Genomic DNA, 16737 nt, shown 5'->3' with positions numbered 1-16737 from the left:
TGTTCTTTATTGATTTTGTTTGATTAATTTTTGTAATAAAAGAGCTGTTAGGTGATGGGCTACTTGTTAGCTTAAGCAGCGGACTAGAGTTGGGAAACCACAAGCCTTGCTCCATTTCTGCCGATAACCTTCTGGGACACTTTGGGCAAGTTGCTTCATCTATCAGTTCCTTGGTTTCCAGCCCTGTTTCATGGAGCTAAGAACAGAAAAATTTAGGTTGCAAAAGATGACTGAATCCAACTGTTAACCCAACACTGCCAAACCACTAAACCACCTCCTCAAGTGCCACATCTTCACATCTTTTAAATACCTCCAGGGATGGTGGCTCAAATCTTCCCTGGACACCCTGTTCCAGTGCCTGATGACCCTTTCATTGGAGGGTTCCCTCCAACCCTTTCATTGATCCTTTCAGTGGAGAGTTTATTCCTAATATCCAACATAAATCTCCCATACACGTGGGATCCAAGATGCATAGGGATGCAATGGCTCACAATAGGCAGAGGTCTGGGTTTCTGGTAAGAGAAGCTTGTTTGTTAAGTGTTTTATTGCATTTCAGGTCTCAGAACTTCCTAATATTAACACAGGAAAAGGATGATTTTTTGGGGAAGAAATTGGTTATATAGTGCAACTCTCCTACTTCCCATATTTTCTACAAGTCCATATTTAACTCTTCTCTCATCAATGCTTTGTTTGCTTGGTGTTTTTTAGCTCACTGAATCCTACCGATTTCAAGAAAGATTCCTCCGTTCTCCACATCACTAAATCTCAAGGAAGATATGGGTCCACACCATCACCTCAGCCAAAACTCCCCTCCCAGCCCTCACTACAGACACAGGGAAACAGTCACACTGACAGAACTCAGGTTGCACAGCTGCCCACGGCCAACGGCGTGGTGGCTCAGGACCGGCCGGAGGAAGAGGAGCGGCGATCGCCGGAGCGCGGCTTGGCCGCGTCCACCCCGCTCCCGCTCCCGGACGGTGCCGTGGACAGCGGCTTGACAAACGGGGATGGAGAAAGCACTCGCAGAGAGTCCCTGCCAAGTGAGGCTGCCTGTGAGGAGCAGATGCTCAACAGCTGCCACAGGACTCCCAGCAGTGACACGCTGCTCCCACCCGAAAACGAAACTCTAGGAATTGCTACTGATGTCAAGGAAGAGCCAGCTGAGGAAAGCAGTAAACAAGATCAACCGGTAGAAATAAAGGTGAAGAGAGAAATGGTTTCATTCCTGATGTAGCACTACTTTTTTTATTTTCTCTAGGTTTTTATTTACAAAAATTGGCTTCCAGGAGCAGGTTAGAAATTGAAAATATTTTGGTGATTTTCCCTCTGAAAAAAGATGAGAAGAAAATCTTGCTTGCCTTTTCCCACACTCTCCCCTCCTTTGCTCTTCTCCTCATCCCCTTGGCTCTTTCCCCATTAGTTATCTGAGGTTTAAAAAAAAGTGAAACTCAAACATGTGCCTGTTTAGCACCATGCCTCAGCTGTGCTAGCCTACAAGGGACACATGTTAGTGGTGTATACGAAATAAAATGCCATGTGCAGTAAACTGTCATGACAGAGCTTCAGGCAGAAGAGTTGTGTGAATCCCTAGCTTGGATGTAGTTGTCCAGTCAAAGCTGGAGAGGCAGTGGCAGTCTGCTAGTGATCAGATAGATATGCAGTGTTCAGGGTATACTAAATACATGACTTTTTAGCAAGGAGAACTTATATCATGATGAATTTGAGTTCCCTCGTGAGGAAGATTTTAAATGCTTAAGCGAAGTAAGTGGGTGGAAGGAAATCAGTCTTGGGAAATTAATTGCTGAAAAATGGTGCATATTTTTCACTTGTGAAGGTTTACTTGTGAGTTTGCCTCTTTCTACCAAAGCAGTAAATGTGATTAACAGTTCTGGTCCAGCCATCCCCTGTTTGGCAAGGGGAGCTTCTCCTCTTCACCACAGAGCCAAACAGCTGATGCTGGAAAAGCTCCTCACTGCTGGTCAGGTGTGCACCTGGAGCAGCTCACTGCAGCCCTTGAGTGTGGTTAGCTGAGGGTCACATACATACAAGCCTGGAGGTAAATTCTGTGAGTGGGAAAGGCGGATGAAATATCCTGGGTAATCATAAGAAAGTGATGGGTTGTGTGGTTTTCTTCTTTCTTTTAGGTTTTGGGTTTTTTTTTTCCAGTAATGAACAAATGTTATGCTCCCCACCTAAGCATAAGCCTGGGTACAGCCCAAGGCACTTTTAGCCTGCCACACCTGTCTCCTGTTGGGTAATGCCTGTTTCCCTTCTCTGTGCCTATAAAGTGCTGAATTCTCAGTGGGCAACAATGTTAAGCTTGAATCCAAGTCATGCAGTAAGGTGCTGGGAGCATTTTCAAGAAAAAAGCTGAAAAGGGAAGCAGCTCTGTTTTAAAGTTCAGGAAGGAACTGGGCAAATGCTAATGGCAGCAATCTCATTAAAATCTGTCTTTGAGCTGCTGGGACCAGCACATGTGGTCTGTCTTATATTGACACTGAGTCAGCTTGTGAGGTGTAATGTGACTGTAACTAGATGTATATTGTTCATTGGTGCTTGAAGGGTACAAAACCAAGACATAGCCATGCAGGATGACTTTTAAGCTTGCACTGGTGCAGAACTGAATCTGTAAAACTGAGCTGGGTCACAGCAACCCTTCCTGAGATACCTTGTGCAGCAAGGACTTTCCCTTTAGTTTGGTGGGGATAAGAAGTGTGTCTGCCACCCTTTACAGAATCAAACACTGATTTAGTTTGGATTAATGCAACCTGGAGATGGAAATTAGCCCTCTGGTGGTCTAAGCAGCTGCTGCCATGCTGTCTGGATTAGGAGAAGGATGATGAGCAAAAGGAGATTTCTGGTGGAGCTTTAAGCTGTTTCTGTGTTCAAGCACACACTGGTAAGAAGTAAGAGGATTAGACAATCTGTGATTTTGTTAAATGCCTACTTAGTCATTATAAAATATTAAAACTGGGATGCAATCCAGCTGAAGTTGCTCCACACAGGATAACAGCACTCTCCTGCCCTTTTGATTGGAAATGCAAGTACAGTTGAATAAAAGCAAAAGCAGCAGATGCATGTGAGTCATAGTCAAACTTTGAGTCTGATATATGTATTTTGATGCTGATGCAAAGTATCTTGTCTCTTGCATGTCATGTTTCTTGGTTCAGGAAAGAGCAGAAAGTGGTGCCCTCTCTCTTTGTAAATGTGTACATGTACAGTACAAGTAATCCTAAATCCACAGCTGGAAGGGGTGAATTAAATTGGTGGCTGGTGCAAAACCAGTGCAGAAATTATTTTTTGGACTTGGAAAAGAAGGCTTGTTTTGAAATAGTGTTGCTCTTACAATCATTCCCCTCCCTCTCCCCCCAGTCACTGTAGATGTGAATAAAGACAGATTACTGGAGGTTCTGGAAAAAGTTGAGCAAAACTTATTAAATTTGGCAGTGATCTGAAACAATCTCCCCAAACAACCAGAGTATTCTTTATTTCTCTTATTGACTGAATTAGTTTGAAGGTAATGAAACACAATCATAACAAGCAAAAAGAGAGTTAAAAGTTAAAACTTTGCTGCCTTGCAGCAGAAACACCTCCTGTTATAAAAATTGGTCTGTCTAAATTACGGAGGCTGAACAGTACAAGAACATCTCAATCAATTAACTTCCTGAATAACATCTTGTGGGGAATCTGCTGCTGCAGCTGACTGAGGACAAGAGGACAAATGTGTCAGTGTTTGCTGTGAGACTGGTAGGAAACAGGGATATAGACTGCCTGCATGCCACAGATGGGGGAGAATCCACTGAACATCTTTTAATCAAGTCCGTATATGATGTCTTCTTTTAATGATAGTATTGGGGGCTCTGATGTTTCAGATGCAAAAACCCAGTGTAGATCCTGGATTGCTAAATGTGGGGTGATGTTTCAGTTTAACCAGGGTAAAATTTTGGGGTTTGCAAAGTTAATTCTCTGCCAAGAAATATTTTAGTGTTGAAAGACTTGAAAGGTTCTACCAGCTTTTTGATTCTACAGGTTTTGGTCTTCTTTAGGAATAGTACAGGGAACAAAGCTGTGTATCTTAAGCAACCAACATAAATGCATGAATCTTTTTGTGAACAGTCACTACTTTAGGGGTACCAGAATCTTCCTGCTTGTTTGGTTGCTGTGCAAGAAACAAGCACAGTGTAATTTCAATTTTATTTGTTCATACTCTACTTCTCTCACCGTGTCTGTGTTGTTTAATAGATTCCTTCAAAGCCCTTGGGGCAAGGACTATGCATGAGTAAGAGTGAATCATATACATCACTGTCATGTTGGCAGGTACAGTTTTCTTGACAGGAGATGGCTCCTGTTTGGTTTGGATGATAAGAAAGTTCATACTTTCACCAGCATTTTTCACACTTCTTATTAATTTCAAAGTTCAAAATCACTTATTTTAATTTCTTAAGCTTGCACAGTAATATAATTATTCCAGTGATGAGCAGCTTTGCACTAAAGAACTAGATCCAGCTGACAAATTTACTGTAAGCATTGGAGAAGAGATTCAGGTTTGCAGTCCCTGCTGATGCAACTCTTGGTCTCTCACACTACTGATATTTTGCTCCAGAGATGAAATAATGAAATTTACACCTGTGTAGTGTAAATGTTCTCTATATAGCACATTTCTGCTCAGTTTATATGTTGAGTTGCCATGTGTTATGGATTGTCACAGAAGTTTAAAATGTTCCTTGAAATAATTGTTGCCTCAAGTTCCCCTCAGCAGCAACCCCTGCTTCCCACTGAGGACGTGCTGAAAGAAAAGCAGTAGTAGGGTTTTCTTTATTTTGCACTGCTCTGACCTGTGGGTGGGTGTTCTTGTGCTGCAATAGGAACACGCTGCAGTGATTAAAGTATAACTCATCTGTGGTATGCATTTAGAAGATCCCCCTGTGAGGTCGTGCAGTTGATGCAGAAAGGAGGTGCAGGTTCAAGAATTGGTTTGGAAATCTGGGCTCAGCTCATTTTATGTGACTTTTTTTGCATTTGTTATACATGATTTCCCCTCTCTTAATTAGTTCAAGTAATCTTCTAAGCGCTGTGGATTGCTTCTATAGCACTGCTTTGGGGAGAAAGTGGGGTTCTGGGGTGAGAAAAAAAAATTACTGAGGAACCAGTAACCTCCATGGTTTTGTGCCTCAAGTCCACATGTGAGATCTTTTGTAAATGGTTGCACTAAGCAGCAAGCTGTGTCTGTAATAGCTAATCCTCCACTCCCTGCAATGTCTCTTGACAGCACTTAAAACACTGTTCTGCAGGTTGCTGTGGTTGCTATGCTGATTTAAACAGATTTAATGAACAGCTTTGAAGTCACTACTGAAAGCCTGTTTTTAGGGAGGAGGTTTGCCATGTAGCAGTGCAACTGTGAACGCTGCAGATTAGAACTGAAATACGTTGAAATTTGGAATACTTATTGAGTACCAAAATGGGGGAAAATGCACTGAACTGCTTCAAATATAAGACTGCACTTCAATAATCTTCACACAATTTTTGTAAAGGTACTTGCAAATGTTTATCATAGCCTCGTGGGAAGCAGTGTGCAGCTTGAAATCAGAAACCACTCTCTCAAGCTCTCCTCTTTATTTTTTTTAATGGAGAAGTTTTATGGTTTGTCTGGCAATTGCCAGTTTCCCATAAGCCCTGTGATAATACTGCCATTTATTTCAGGAAGACTCTGATGTTGTTAGATGTGAGCAGACTATCACTAGATCTGGAGAAAGAATCTTGTCATGGAAGTGTCAGTTTGTTGAGCCTTGCAAGCCTGAGGTGTTTCCCTAATGTTTTGACATTGTAGAGGGCTGTCCTTTCATTGTTTGTTTTGGAGTAATTTTGCCCAGCAACTTACAATTACATATTCTAACATATTTATTTAATATTGAACATTGAGTGAATGTTTTAAGTTGCTGTTCAGCAGAAGAATCAGAAATATATTTTGTAGAATAAAAGATTTTTAAATGAAAACGTCCCTTAAAATGCAAAAATTACCTCCATAAAGACTTAATGAAGGAGTCCTGTAATTGCAGTCAGTAATTATTCAGCAATGAGTCTATTGGTGATCATAAAACATTTTGTACCACATTTTTCAATAATTTTGCTGTGCAGAGAACACTCAGTTCAAATAACTCCTGAAATGGGGCGGGGGTGAACACGGAGTGCTCCCATCTGTTCCCTCTTACTCTGTAAATCAGCTCCTCCAGCTCTGAAAGGTCAGTGGTACTCAGTTACCAGGATGTGAGCTGATCTGTTGAGTAGGGAGGTGGTGCTTTGGCAAAGATCCCTATGCAAACTGGAAAACACCTTTTAGGCTTTGAGTTTTGCTTCACAATTTGACTGATTTTTAACATTCTCTGGCCTTTGTATGTGTTGGTTAAACTGTGGGAAATGATGCATTTTTCAAAGTTGGTGTTTATTACTAAATATTAAACTTGTATTTCAGTTTTTAAACAATAAGGTAGTCATGAGTATTTTTAAAATTTTTTATTATTATTAAATGATGTTTTCTTCAGTATCCTAATAGTTGGTCTTCTTTTCCTGCAGGAGACAGATGAGCAGAAACGTCACAAAATTGCCAATGAACTTCTGCAAACAGAAAAGGCCTACGTTAGCCGACTGGACCTCCTCGATGGGGTACATTTTTCTCAAGTTTGCTTTTCTTGTGTTGCCTTAAATTCACTCAAATGGCCATGTATAAGTGTGGGTATAAATTACATGAGATGTGGAATGTTTTTCACAACTTGCTGATTTCCCAGTCAGTCATTTTCTGTTGCCTCATGGTTTTGCCTTTGCTTCTGTTTTAAGAGTGCTGTATTTTTAATAAGTATTAGAATTTTTTGGCTATTAAAGCAATATCTCCTGTGTGTGGGGTTGTCACTGCAAGCAATCATGCTGGTGGCCAACAAGGAGGATGGATAACCATGTCTTGGCTTCTAGTGAATTGGAGTGAATGTTGCAATCATTAGAAAATTACTAAATCCTTCTAATTTGAGCCACCCAATCAGAATTCTTCTTTAGTCCCAAAAGACCTAGAAATTGCCCATTCCAAAAAGAATATCCTCTGTTTTCCCATTATATATTTAGAAACAGAAATTACTGCTTCTGCAAGGAAAGGGTTGGACTCTCATGCTTTGCACAATCTAGCTGATATTTCTTAAACCTAACAGTCTGCACTTGAGAATTTTCCTTCCTAAGTCTTGTTTACTCTCCACATAACACACACACACACTTTATTTGGATGCCTCTAGCTTTGTGTTGCCTTACTACAGGAGATTTTTCTCAGACTCTGCTGTTTAAATTTCTCAGGTCCAGTGCAGAAGTTTTTGTATAAGTTGATGAAAAGTAAAAAGTCTCAACTGTAAAATAATTGTTCAGGCTGCTTGGGGATCTAAGTAATTGTCCTCAAGGAGTGGCTTTAACAGTAGACCCACATTGTGATGGATGTGTGGTAACTTTTAAAAGCTAAAATATTGCAGGAAAAAAAAGTGATTTAAAATATTGCAGGGGAAAAAAAGTGATTTAGAGAAATTTAAAAGTAAAAAAAATATGTTTACTTCCTGCATAGATTTTTCTGATGGGTAATGTACAATTATTTTCCTTGATGGCTTTATAAGTGCATCACTGCTATGTCTGTTTTCCAAATATTAACTGGAGAGAATTCTGAAAAAGGAGTTTCAAACACAGCTGCTCAGCTGCTGCTAATGAGAGAAAAGCAGAAGACTAGGAAGGGACTGTTATATTTCTGAGCTTGGTTAAAAAGTTGTGTAATCTTTATGGTCTTCAAAGTAACTAACTGTCCTGTTGGCAGTGCAGCAAACTGGGCATGGTTTAGGGTGCATGTGGCAGAAAAATGGCTTTTTTTCTTTTAAGACACTCTGGCTGTCTCAGTTGGGGTGATCAAAGCTCCTATCTTCAGACTCTTTTCTTCTTTTGCAAGTCCTTACCCAGACTTTTGAAGCCTTTTCTAGGGATATACAATCTGTTCCAGCATGGGAGAGGGTAGCAGAGGGACAACAGCTCTCCAAAAGCACGGGTTTTTTTTGTGATGTGCATATTAACTGATGCTCATTTTGTAGTGCACCTAGTCAGGTTGAGCCTACTGAAGGAGAAAGAATATATTTATTTTTAAAGGAGGCTATAATATATTTATTTTAAAATAAATAAACTGGGTCCCTTCTGTACTTTAAATGATACGTGGGGACCACTCTTAGTCTGCCAGCTACTTTGATTTCAAAAGGATAAGGGGATACAGCATTCAGGGAAGGTCTGGGGCTAATGGTGATCAGACATCATGCTAATTGCAAAGGACAGAAGAGTAGAAAATACTGCTGGAAGACTGGGAAAGCTGAGATGATCTAGCTGTTAAAACAGACAGGATGAAATGTCTGGAGCTGCTCCCAAATGGAACTGCTTCAGCTTGGCTCCCCTTGTGTCAGCCCTGCCTGCAGGGCTCTCCTGGCTCACAAGAACAAAAATGGGGTGTAGGGGGAGGAGAAGCTTTTCACTTCCAGTGAGGGGAAGGCAATGAATGAGCTCATCACTACCCATCTGTATTAGTGAAATATTAATCTTGCCAGGAGGGGTGGATAGGTGGTCTTCCATTGGTTAAATATAATAGGCTGATGATAGGTTTGTGGCTCTTTTTCTGTATTGCAGGTATTCTATTCCAGACTCCTTGAGGAAGCCAACAGAGGTTCATTTCCACCTGAAGTGATTAATAAAATCTTCTCCAACATTTCATCAATAAATGCCTTCCACAGTAAATTCTTACTTCCAGAACTTGAAAAAAGAATGCAAGAATGGTAAGAGGCAATTCCCTGGTTAATACACTTCTAAAACTGTGTCTGTAGAAACTCTCTTGTCTTGCAGGGTTGAGGTAGGGAAAGTATCTTCAAATTAAGCTCTCCAGGCCCAGGAACCACTGTGAGTAGGAGAACATCTGCTCTTCCACTCTTCCTCAGGATCTGACTCAGCAGAGTTCTGGCATCATTTGCTCAAAATAAAGGACAGGCATCATGAGTAATCTCACAGAAGCCAGTGAGAGTCCTCATAATCTTGCTAAATTGGGGGTTCAGACTCTAATTATGTGCTACCTGGTGAATTTATTGTGCAGAGTACAAAGCTGAGGTAAATCACACATACATGGTTTATGACAGTGCTGAAGTACAGTAACCTCTGTTGTTACTGCCTTTTGTAATAACATGGGACAGAATCTTCTTCTTCCTCTATGTTTTAGTTTTCTGTTTGAAATTAAAATCCAGGCCAGATATATTTCAGGGCCATTTTCCCCTCAGCTTTTCTTGATCTCTATTTAGAGCCAGCAAGGATAGAACAGGTGTAAATATACTGTGTAATACTCATGTACATATTTTGTATCTTTACCCTGCCTTGGTGTGTGTGTGTGTGTGATTCTGGACATATTAAAACATAGCCATACATTCTTGGTCTCTTCTATGCAATTGAAAAAAAAATGAAAAGGTCTCAAACCATTGCTGCTTCCCTACCTTCTTCAGGAAAAAGTATAACCTCATTTAAAAAGAAATTGTAAATAGAGTTTCATCCAGTCATTTCACCTCAGCACTTGTTTCTATATTCTATGTTATCTAGAATTTATTATGAGGAATTCAAGTGTTTGTCCATACATAATTTCCAGCTACACTATCATATAGCTCCTTTATTGTCAGAAACCACACCAAAAATGAGAGGGAAAAAAGCTTTTTTGTGATATATATGAAAATCTTGTGCCATACAGTGGTGCTTTAGACAGCAGCTGTACATCTTCTGACTCTGTAAGATGATTCCCCTTTAAATGATGATTCCTTAAAATAGAATACTTCACATGCACAAACACATGGTACCTCTGGGTAGTCTATAATGCAGGGAAGTAATAAAATGTAAGCATTGTGAAATATAAGAAGTTCCCCTCAGAATGACTTGAGTAAGTAAAAACTACCCATTTCTTTTAACAGAAGTTGAAAAAAATCTGATAGGAAATGGGAATGCCTGGATTACACTAGAGTGCATGTTCATGACAAGTGGAGTTTGGATGTTTAAAAAACAGCTCACACCAAATTATGGCAGTGCTGTGTAATTTGAAATGAGATTCACGGTGTAAGCTTTAAATTCTGCTCTAGACACTTTATGGAGCACAGAATATGGTTGCCTTACTTTACATATTTGCAAAATGCTAAACTGCTCCCTACTATTGTGTGTGTAATTATATAGCTTCAAAGGCTGAAAAGTGCTTTTGCAGATAAGCTTTGACTCTTGGTGCAGAGCTAATAAATTGCATCACAAGGATATTATCTTTTCCAAATTGTGTGAAAACAACCTTTGTGCTGTACCTGTTCAAATGTCCTTGAAACACTGTGCTTTTGGGAGGAGTTGGAATAAAGGGTGCACTTGAAGACAGCTTTTTCTGATCATTGCTGAAAGTAAAATCTGGGGTAATTTTCTCTCCCCATCACTGGTCTCTGATGGAATAATAGCTCCTGCCAGATACAGTCTTCTCAGAAGTTCCTCTCATTAGACTCAAGAAATTAAGGATGTTCTATGGGTAGCTTTATGTGCTTCTATTATTCTTCATCTTCCAGCAAAAAAAGCTGGATAAAAATTTCTGAACTTTTCTTGAGTTGTGATTTAAATTAAAAACTTAGAGTAAAAATATGTAAAAATATGTAAAGCAGATCAAAGCAAATTCTTTTTTGGAAGAAAAGGCAGTGTGAATCTAAACGTACCAAGTGAAAGTGAAATTGTCTGGTAGCTGCATTTTGATGAGTTGAGCAACAGCTGGAGCTGAATCTCTTACAACATATGGCTTGAGAACACCAGAACCAGCATTGTTGCAATATATTCCTCATGAAAAGTGTGGAACAGAGCACAACAGTGATCCCATTCCACAGAATCATCAAATGGTTTGGCTTGGAACAGACCTTAAAGATCATCTAATTCCAGCTCCCCTTCCATGGGCAGGGAGACCTTTCACTAGGCTATCAAAGGAGATAATGAGATACAATGCCCTGAATCTTCTGCACCCAAGGATGACCAGTAGCAGACACTTGGGAATAACAGAAGAACCCTGCATGACTTCAGAGACCAACTTCCCACCCTGTCTTGTCCCCTCATTGCCAGCCCAGCAGCAGCCCAGCCTCTGCCAGGTGTCACACAGGAACTCTCTGCCCTGCAGAGGCAGCTGGAGCTGGACCAGTTTATGACAGTCCTGCAATATTCACTGTTCAAGTATAACTTTTCTGTTCTGCACAGCTTTTCTCTCAGTGAAGTGGTGTTTGTTGGAGTGGGCTGTAGAATTTTTCACTTGAGACAGCTATGAGAACATTGATTTCAGACCTTTAGAAATCCACACTGAGATACTGAGTTTCTGAGTCTGTCCCTGAAAATGAGTCATGAAATGTGCTTCGTGTTGTAGTTCTTGGAGGTGCCTGTGTGCTGCTCCACATTTTTTGTGTGCCCTGGGAGCGCTGCTTCTCTCAGCCTCTCCATCTGCTACTTTACTACTCTGTTTTATCTGAAGACGCCATCAGGAGTTGGGAAAAACGTGGGAAAGTTCTCACAAAAGACTGGAATCCAAGGGATTATCTTTCCTTCATATGTTTCCTTAGATAATTAGTAATTAAAACCCAAATGTTAATACGTATATTTATAGAAGGCACAGAGTGGAAGCTGTACAGAATGGGTTTAACCCTCAAACCAAACCACAGGTTAGATATTTTAAGGATTAAATTATGATCAAAAGAAGATAATGCAATTTTTAGGAAGTGCAGATAAAATAAATTAGGCCATGTTTTGTAAATAAAATCTTTCATGTCTTCAATTTCTAGCTTTACTTATTTTAGTCCTCTACGTGACCTGTGGTGCTTATACATCATCAAAGGGTGATACAAACTCTCTTTCTAGATTTTCTTATTTAATCCTTTAAATGACCTGTGGTGCTTATTCATCATTAAATGGGGATGCAAACACTCTTTCTAGATTTTCTTATTTTAGTCCTCTACATGACCTGTGGTGCTTATACATCATCAAAGGGGATACAAACACTGCTTCTAGATTTTCTTATTTTAGTCCTCTGATGACCTGTGGTGCTTATACATTATCAAAAGGGGATACGAACACTCTAGATTTTCTTATTTTATCCTCTACATGACCTGTGGTGCTTATACATCATCAAAGGGGATACAAAGACTCCTTCTAGATTTTCTTATTTTAGTCCTCTGATGACCTGTGGTGCTTATACATCATTAAAGGGGGATACAAACACTCTTTCCTTGTGAATTCAGATTTAGCTCCATATGAGGCGATCCCAAACAGAAGGATTCTCTCTTAAACACTTGAAACCTTTTATAACCTTGAGTGACTTTTTTTCTTTCCGTTTTGCTCTGAGATTCCACCCTCTTACTTTGCAGGACCAGCACCCCTAGGATTGGAGATATTCTGCAGAAGTTGGCTCCTTTCCTCAAGATGTACGGCGAGTACGTGAAGAACTTTGACAATGCAATGGAACTGGTGAAAACGTGGACTGAACGGTCACCTCAGTTCAAATTCATCATCCAAGACATTCAGGTAATGGGGAGAGCAATGGGGATCCTCAAGGGATATATAAAAATACGTGTTTGTGGATGAAAAAAGGATTAAAGAGGAAATTAAATACCAAATCCCTTAGAATTAAGGTAGTTGTTTTTATCCACTTCACACTGCGTTTTTCCCTACTCCTTCCTGTGTGCGTGCACAACCCACCCACAAAAATCCAGATTGTTCTCCAGCAAAATAGAGGAGCAAATTGTAAAGGCTGAAACATCTGAAGACTATAAAAATAGTGCATTTTTTTTTGTAAATACCAAAGTAAATACCATTTTAGGATAAAGTGAAAAGGCAGTGCAGCCCTAGATCCTGAAGAGCCCAGGGATGCCAGTCTTTTCCAAGGGCTCATTTCACACCCTCTGGTGCTCCCTGGGGGTGTCTCTGGGAATTGTCCTGCAGTCTGAGCACTTAGAAATAGAATGGAATATTTCTAAATTTTATTGTTTTGTGGGGTTTTTTGGTTGTAAGCCAGGGAAGAAAACAATGCAGGTTTTAATGTAATTTTTTTTAATAATCTAATTGCATCTAAGATTATGGAAATGAATATGCACCTTAAAATTTGAGGGAGGGACACTGCTGAGGGAGTTGACGTTGTAAATGAAACTCAAAGGAAGCTTTCCCTCCTCAGACATACCTTTGTAGCCCATTAGAATGATTGTTTATATATGTGGTCATGAACTTATTAATTTAAAAGTATTTCTCTTGTTATTGTGTTATTACAAACCTATTTTAAAATACCCTGAAGTTTAAAGATTTTTTTTTTTTGTAAGACTTTTTGGTAAGACTGCCAAATACTTAGAAAAGTTTTTACAGTTGTTTTTTGTGAAGATTTTCTGATTATCTGGTTTGGTAAAATAGTTCTGTATTCTTTCAGAAGATCTATCATGCATGTCTCAAAATACATTGTTTACGTTTCATCAGCCATAACTTTTATTTTACGGTATTGTAATGACATTTTTGCCTGCTTCATTGAAATATGTTTACAATTTTTTAGAAGGAAAAAGTGTGTGGAAATTTGACATTGCAACATCACATGCTAGAACCAGTCCAACGCATTCCACGCTACGAGATGCTTCTAAAGGACTACCTAAGGAAATTGCCTCAGGATTCCCTAGACTGGAAAGATGCTGAAAGTAAATATCTTCAGGCCATTAAAGGAGCTATAATAAGATATTAGTAAGAGGATACTGTAAATGAAAGATATTTTCAGGAAAGATCAAGTGAAGACTTACCCATGAAAAGAATGATAGAATTTCTTCAGTGCAATCATAGCATTCCTTGAAAAAATAAAATCTGTTTGAATTGAAATTAATTTTAAAGCCATAAAGCCTTTAGTATTCTCCTGGAGCACAGAAGTTTTACTTTGGTTTTGGAATAGCGCACAGGTTTTGATTTGTTTGCTTTGCAGATGATCGGGGCTTGTGGTGGCTTTTTAATTTATTTTTGTTGACATTTTGGTTTGCTTTATGCACATTTGGAATGTTTGACTGCTATTTGTAAAGAAGTGAAATTAGGCTCATTGTATTTTTAAGCTTCTGCAGGGAAAAAGCACAGCCCACTTTTAAATTTCCTCCTCTCTGTATTTACGTGAGAACAGTTCAAGGTATTTGCATGGAGTGTTCAAATTCACTTGCCAGATAATTCTTTTAAATATTTCATTCTTAGTACCATTACAGTAAGCACTTGTAAGATGAGTTGTTGCAACTGAAAAAATATAGTTTGACTTTCTGAACTACTTTGAGAAAAAGGAGGGAGAGAACCATGACTGTTCTTGTCCCAGAAAAATGTGATTCTAAGTACTGAAGTGCTACAGTAAACTGCAATAATTCTCTTCTTCTTTCCACATTATTGTTTCTATTTGCTACATGAGTTTTTTATGCCTTCCACTTTACCTTGTTTTCTTTTAATTGCTAACTGAAGAAATTTATTGTACTTTGTAATTGACATAAAAACAACAAACATTTTTGTGAAATTACCACATTGCCCCCCCCTTTCCCCTGTGTAGTACATAAGTAAAAATACAGCTTTTTGGTTTTACTTATTTTATTTTTCTTCTGTCTAGAATCCCTGGAAATTATATCCACTGCAGCAAGTCACTCAAATAGTGCAATAAGAAAGATGGTAAATGATCCTTGTTTTCCTGATCACTTTTCAGTATATTATATTTCAATATTTGGTCAAGCTAGGAGAGTGAATTGCAAATCTTCCCTAAAATAGCAAGAATTGGTTTCTTGGGTCAAAGTGATTGTTCCTACTTAATGTATTTATACAGCTCCTGGAAAAGATAGACAAAATCTGTCATTGCATCAAATTCTCTCAAATGGAAAATGGGACATAGTTCTTCTCCTGGCTCAAATCACTGATACTGCCCTGAACTCTTAACCATGTTTCATCTGTTTCTGTGAGGGCAGGACAATGTTTGTAGAGAGCAGTTACTGTTTCTCAGCCTGGTTGGGCTGGAATGACAGGATCTTAGTTGAAATGTCAGGTGTTTTGGGCAAGAAATAATGCAGACTGTATAAACAACTGCGCTTTAAAAATTACCAAGGATATAACATTTCTAAAAGTACTTCTAGCTTTACCAACTAAATTAATCAGTCAGACCACACATGCTGGGTATAAATATGTTTTCCAAAGCTTAAGTCTCCAGATTTATGCCAGCTCCCATCATTTAATTTAAACTGCATCAAGACCTGTGCTTTCAATTAATAAGTTTTATAACTGTATTTTCACCGTAAAGGAGAATCTAAAGAAATTGTTGGAGATCTATGAGATGCTGGGAGAAGAGGAAGACATTGTGAACCCTTCCAATGAGCTGATCAAAGAAGGGCAGATCCTTAAACTGGCTGCTCGCAACACATCTGCCCAAGAGCGCTACCTTTTCCTGGTGAGTACGGTGGTGGCTGCTCCTCCTGCTGCTGCTGCTGAGAACTCTGAAACCCTCATTAAACTGAAATGTAAAACCTTAGGATCTTTGCCCTGATGGATTATGTGTTGAGGTCCCAGTAAGTAAGTCTCATGGTTCTGTGGGAGTTTTTATTGTGGCAGATAATCCTCTCCGGGGAGCTGGAGTTTGAAAAGTACAGCCATGCTCCCTTACAACTCCCATGGAAGAGGTTTGGTGGAGTTTGTTGCTTCCCGTGCAGTGAGAATTGCTGGTATATTTTTGCTCAGGGGTCTCTGGCATGGCCCCTCTTCTGGTCAATAAAGGATGTTGAGGCACAGCTCCTCCTGATCTGTGCTTCAAGCAAAAGGAGAAATCATAGAATAGAAAGGCTTCAGCTGGGGCCAGACAGCTGACTTAAATGGTGTTCTCTTCATATGAGAGGTGACAAGCTCAAATGTGCTGTGTCTGTGATACAGACTAGGCAATAGTCTAGTCAGGATTTCCATGAAATAGGATTCAACTGAAGTGGGTTTTTCTTTTTAATAATTAATTTTGAGAAAAATGAGAGGGGGGAAAAAAGTTAGAAAATTAAACACTTTACATCTGATTTAATAACTGTGCTTCTAGGCTGTGGCTTTAGACATTTAAACATTATTTAAAGTTCTACTTTAATAAAGGAATATATCTTTGTCCTGCTCTCTGTACTATTTTTTGCCCCTTGATATGGAGGGTTTAAGGTAATAAAAACTTTGGGAAATGTTCTTTTGTCTTGGAGAAAAGACAAATAATGTCTTTGAATAACATTAGTTACAACTTGTACAAAACAAAATTATTTTGGTATAGGATAAATATAAATGTAAACACTGAAGGGAAAAGTCCTTATTCTACAGTTTACAGTAGGCTTTGCAGAATTGGGGCATAAGAACAGGTTTGGTTAGAAAAGCTTTACATTGGCATAGAATATCTGGTCTGACTATAGTTTGATAATAAATACTGCGAAGACTGCTGCATGTGCAGAACAATTCTTCTTACATTCCCTGAAGCTGTCCTTGAATCCTCTTCCTAAAGAAATAAGAAAGAGGAGTTGCCTTGCATTAGAGCTTTGGTCTTCTCATGTTCCAGCTGATGAGGAAAGAACCTGCTTTCTCACCCACCAAGTCTAGCTTTGTGATATTGTCCAGCTCTCAGTGGACAAACTGTGGTTTTATCTGTGTTTTTCTTAGTGCAAA

At 39.2% G+C, this 16737-nt stretch overlaps 1 protein-coding gene across 8 annotated transcripts in view; it reads left to right on the top strand.

The window, feature by feature from the left end:
* FGD4 (FYVE, RhoGEF and PH domain containing 4) overlaps positions 1-16737 on the top strand; it is a 104807-nt gene that overhangs the window by 74347 nt on the left and 13723 nt on the right. For all 8 annotated transcript variants that reach the window (XM_030237809.2, XM_050985321.1, XM_050985334.1 and 5 more), the window contains exons 4-10: positions 709-1201; positions 6571-6660; positions 8683-8828; positions 12447-12603; positions 13616-13754; positions 14684-14742; positions 15362-15508. In XM_030237809.2, coding sequence (XP_030093669.1) covers positions 709-1201; positions 6571-6660; positions 8683-8828; positions 12447-12603; positions 13616-13754; positions 14684-14742; positions 15362-15508 — 1231 coding nt within the window. The remainder of the gene's footprint in view (positions 1-708; positions 1202-6570; positions 6661-8682; positions 8829-12446; positions 12604-13615; positions 13755-14683; positions 14743-15361; positions 15509-16737) is intronic.

Source organism: Serinus canaria, chromosome 1A (assembly GCF_022539315.1).
Source record: "Serinus canaria isolate serCan28SL12 chromosome 1A, serCan2020, whole genome shotgun sequence".
NCBI lineage: Eukaryota > Metazoa > Chordata > Aves > Passeriformes > Fringillidae > Serinus > Serinus canaria.
Note: the sequence above shows the minus strand (reverse complement) of the source record. Positions and strands in the feature narration are given on the sequence as shown.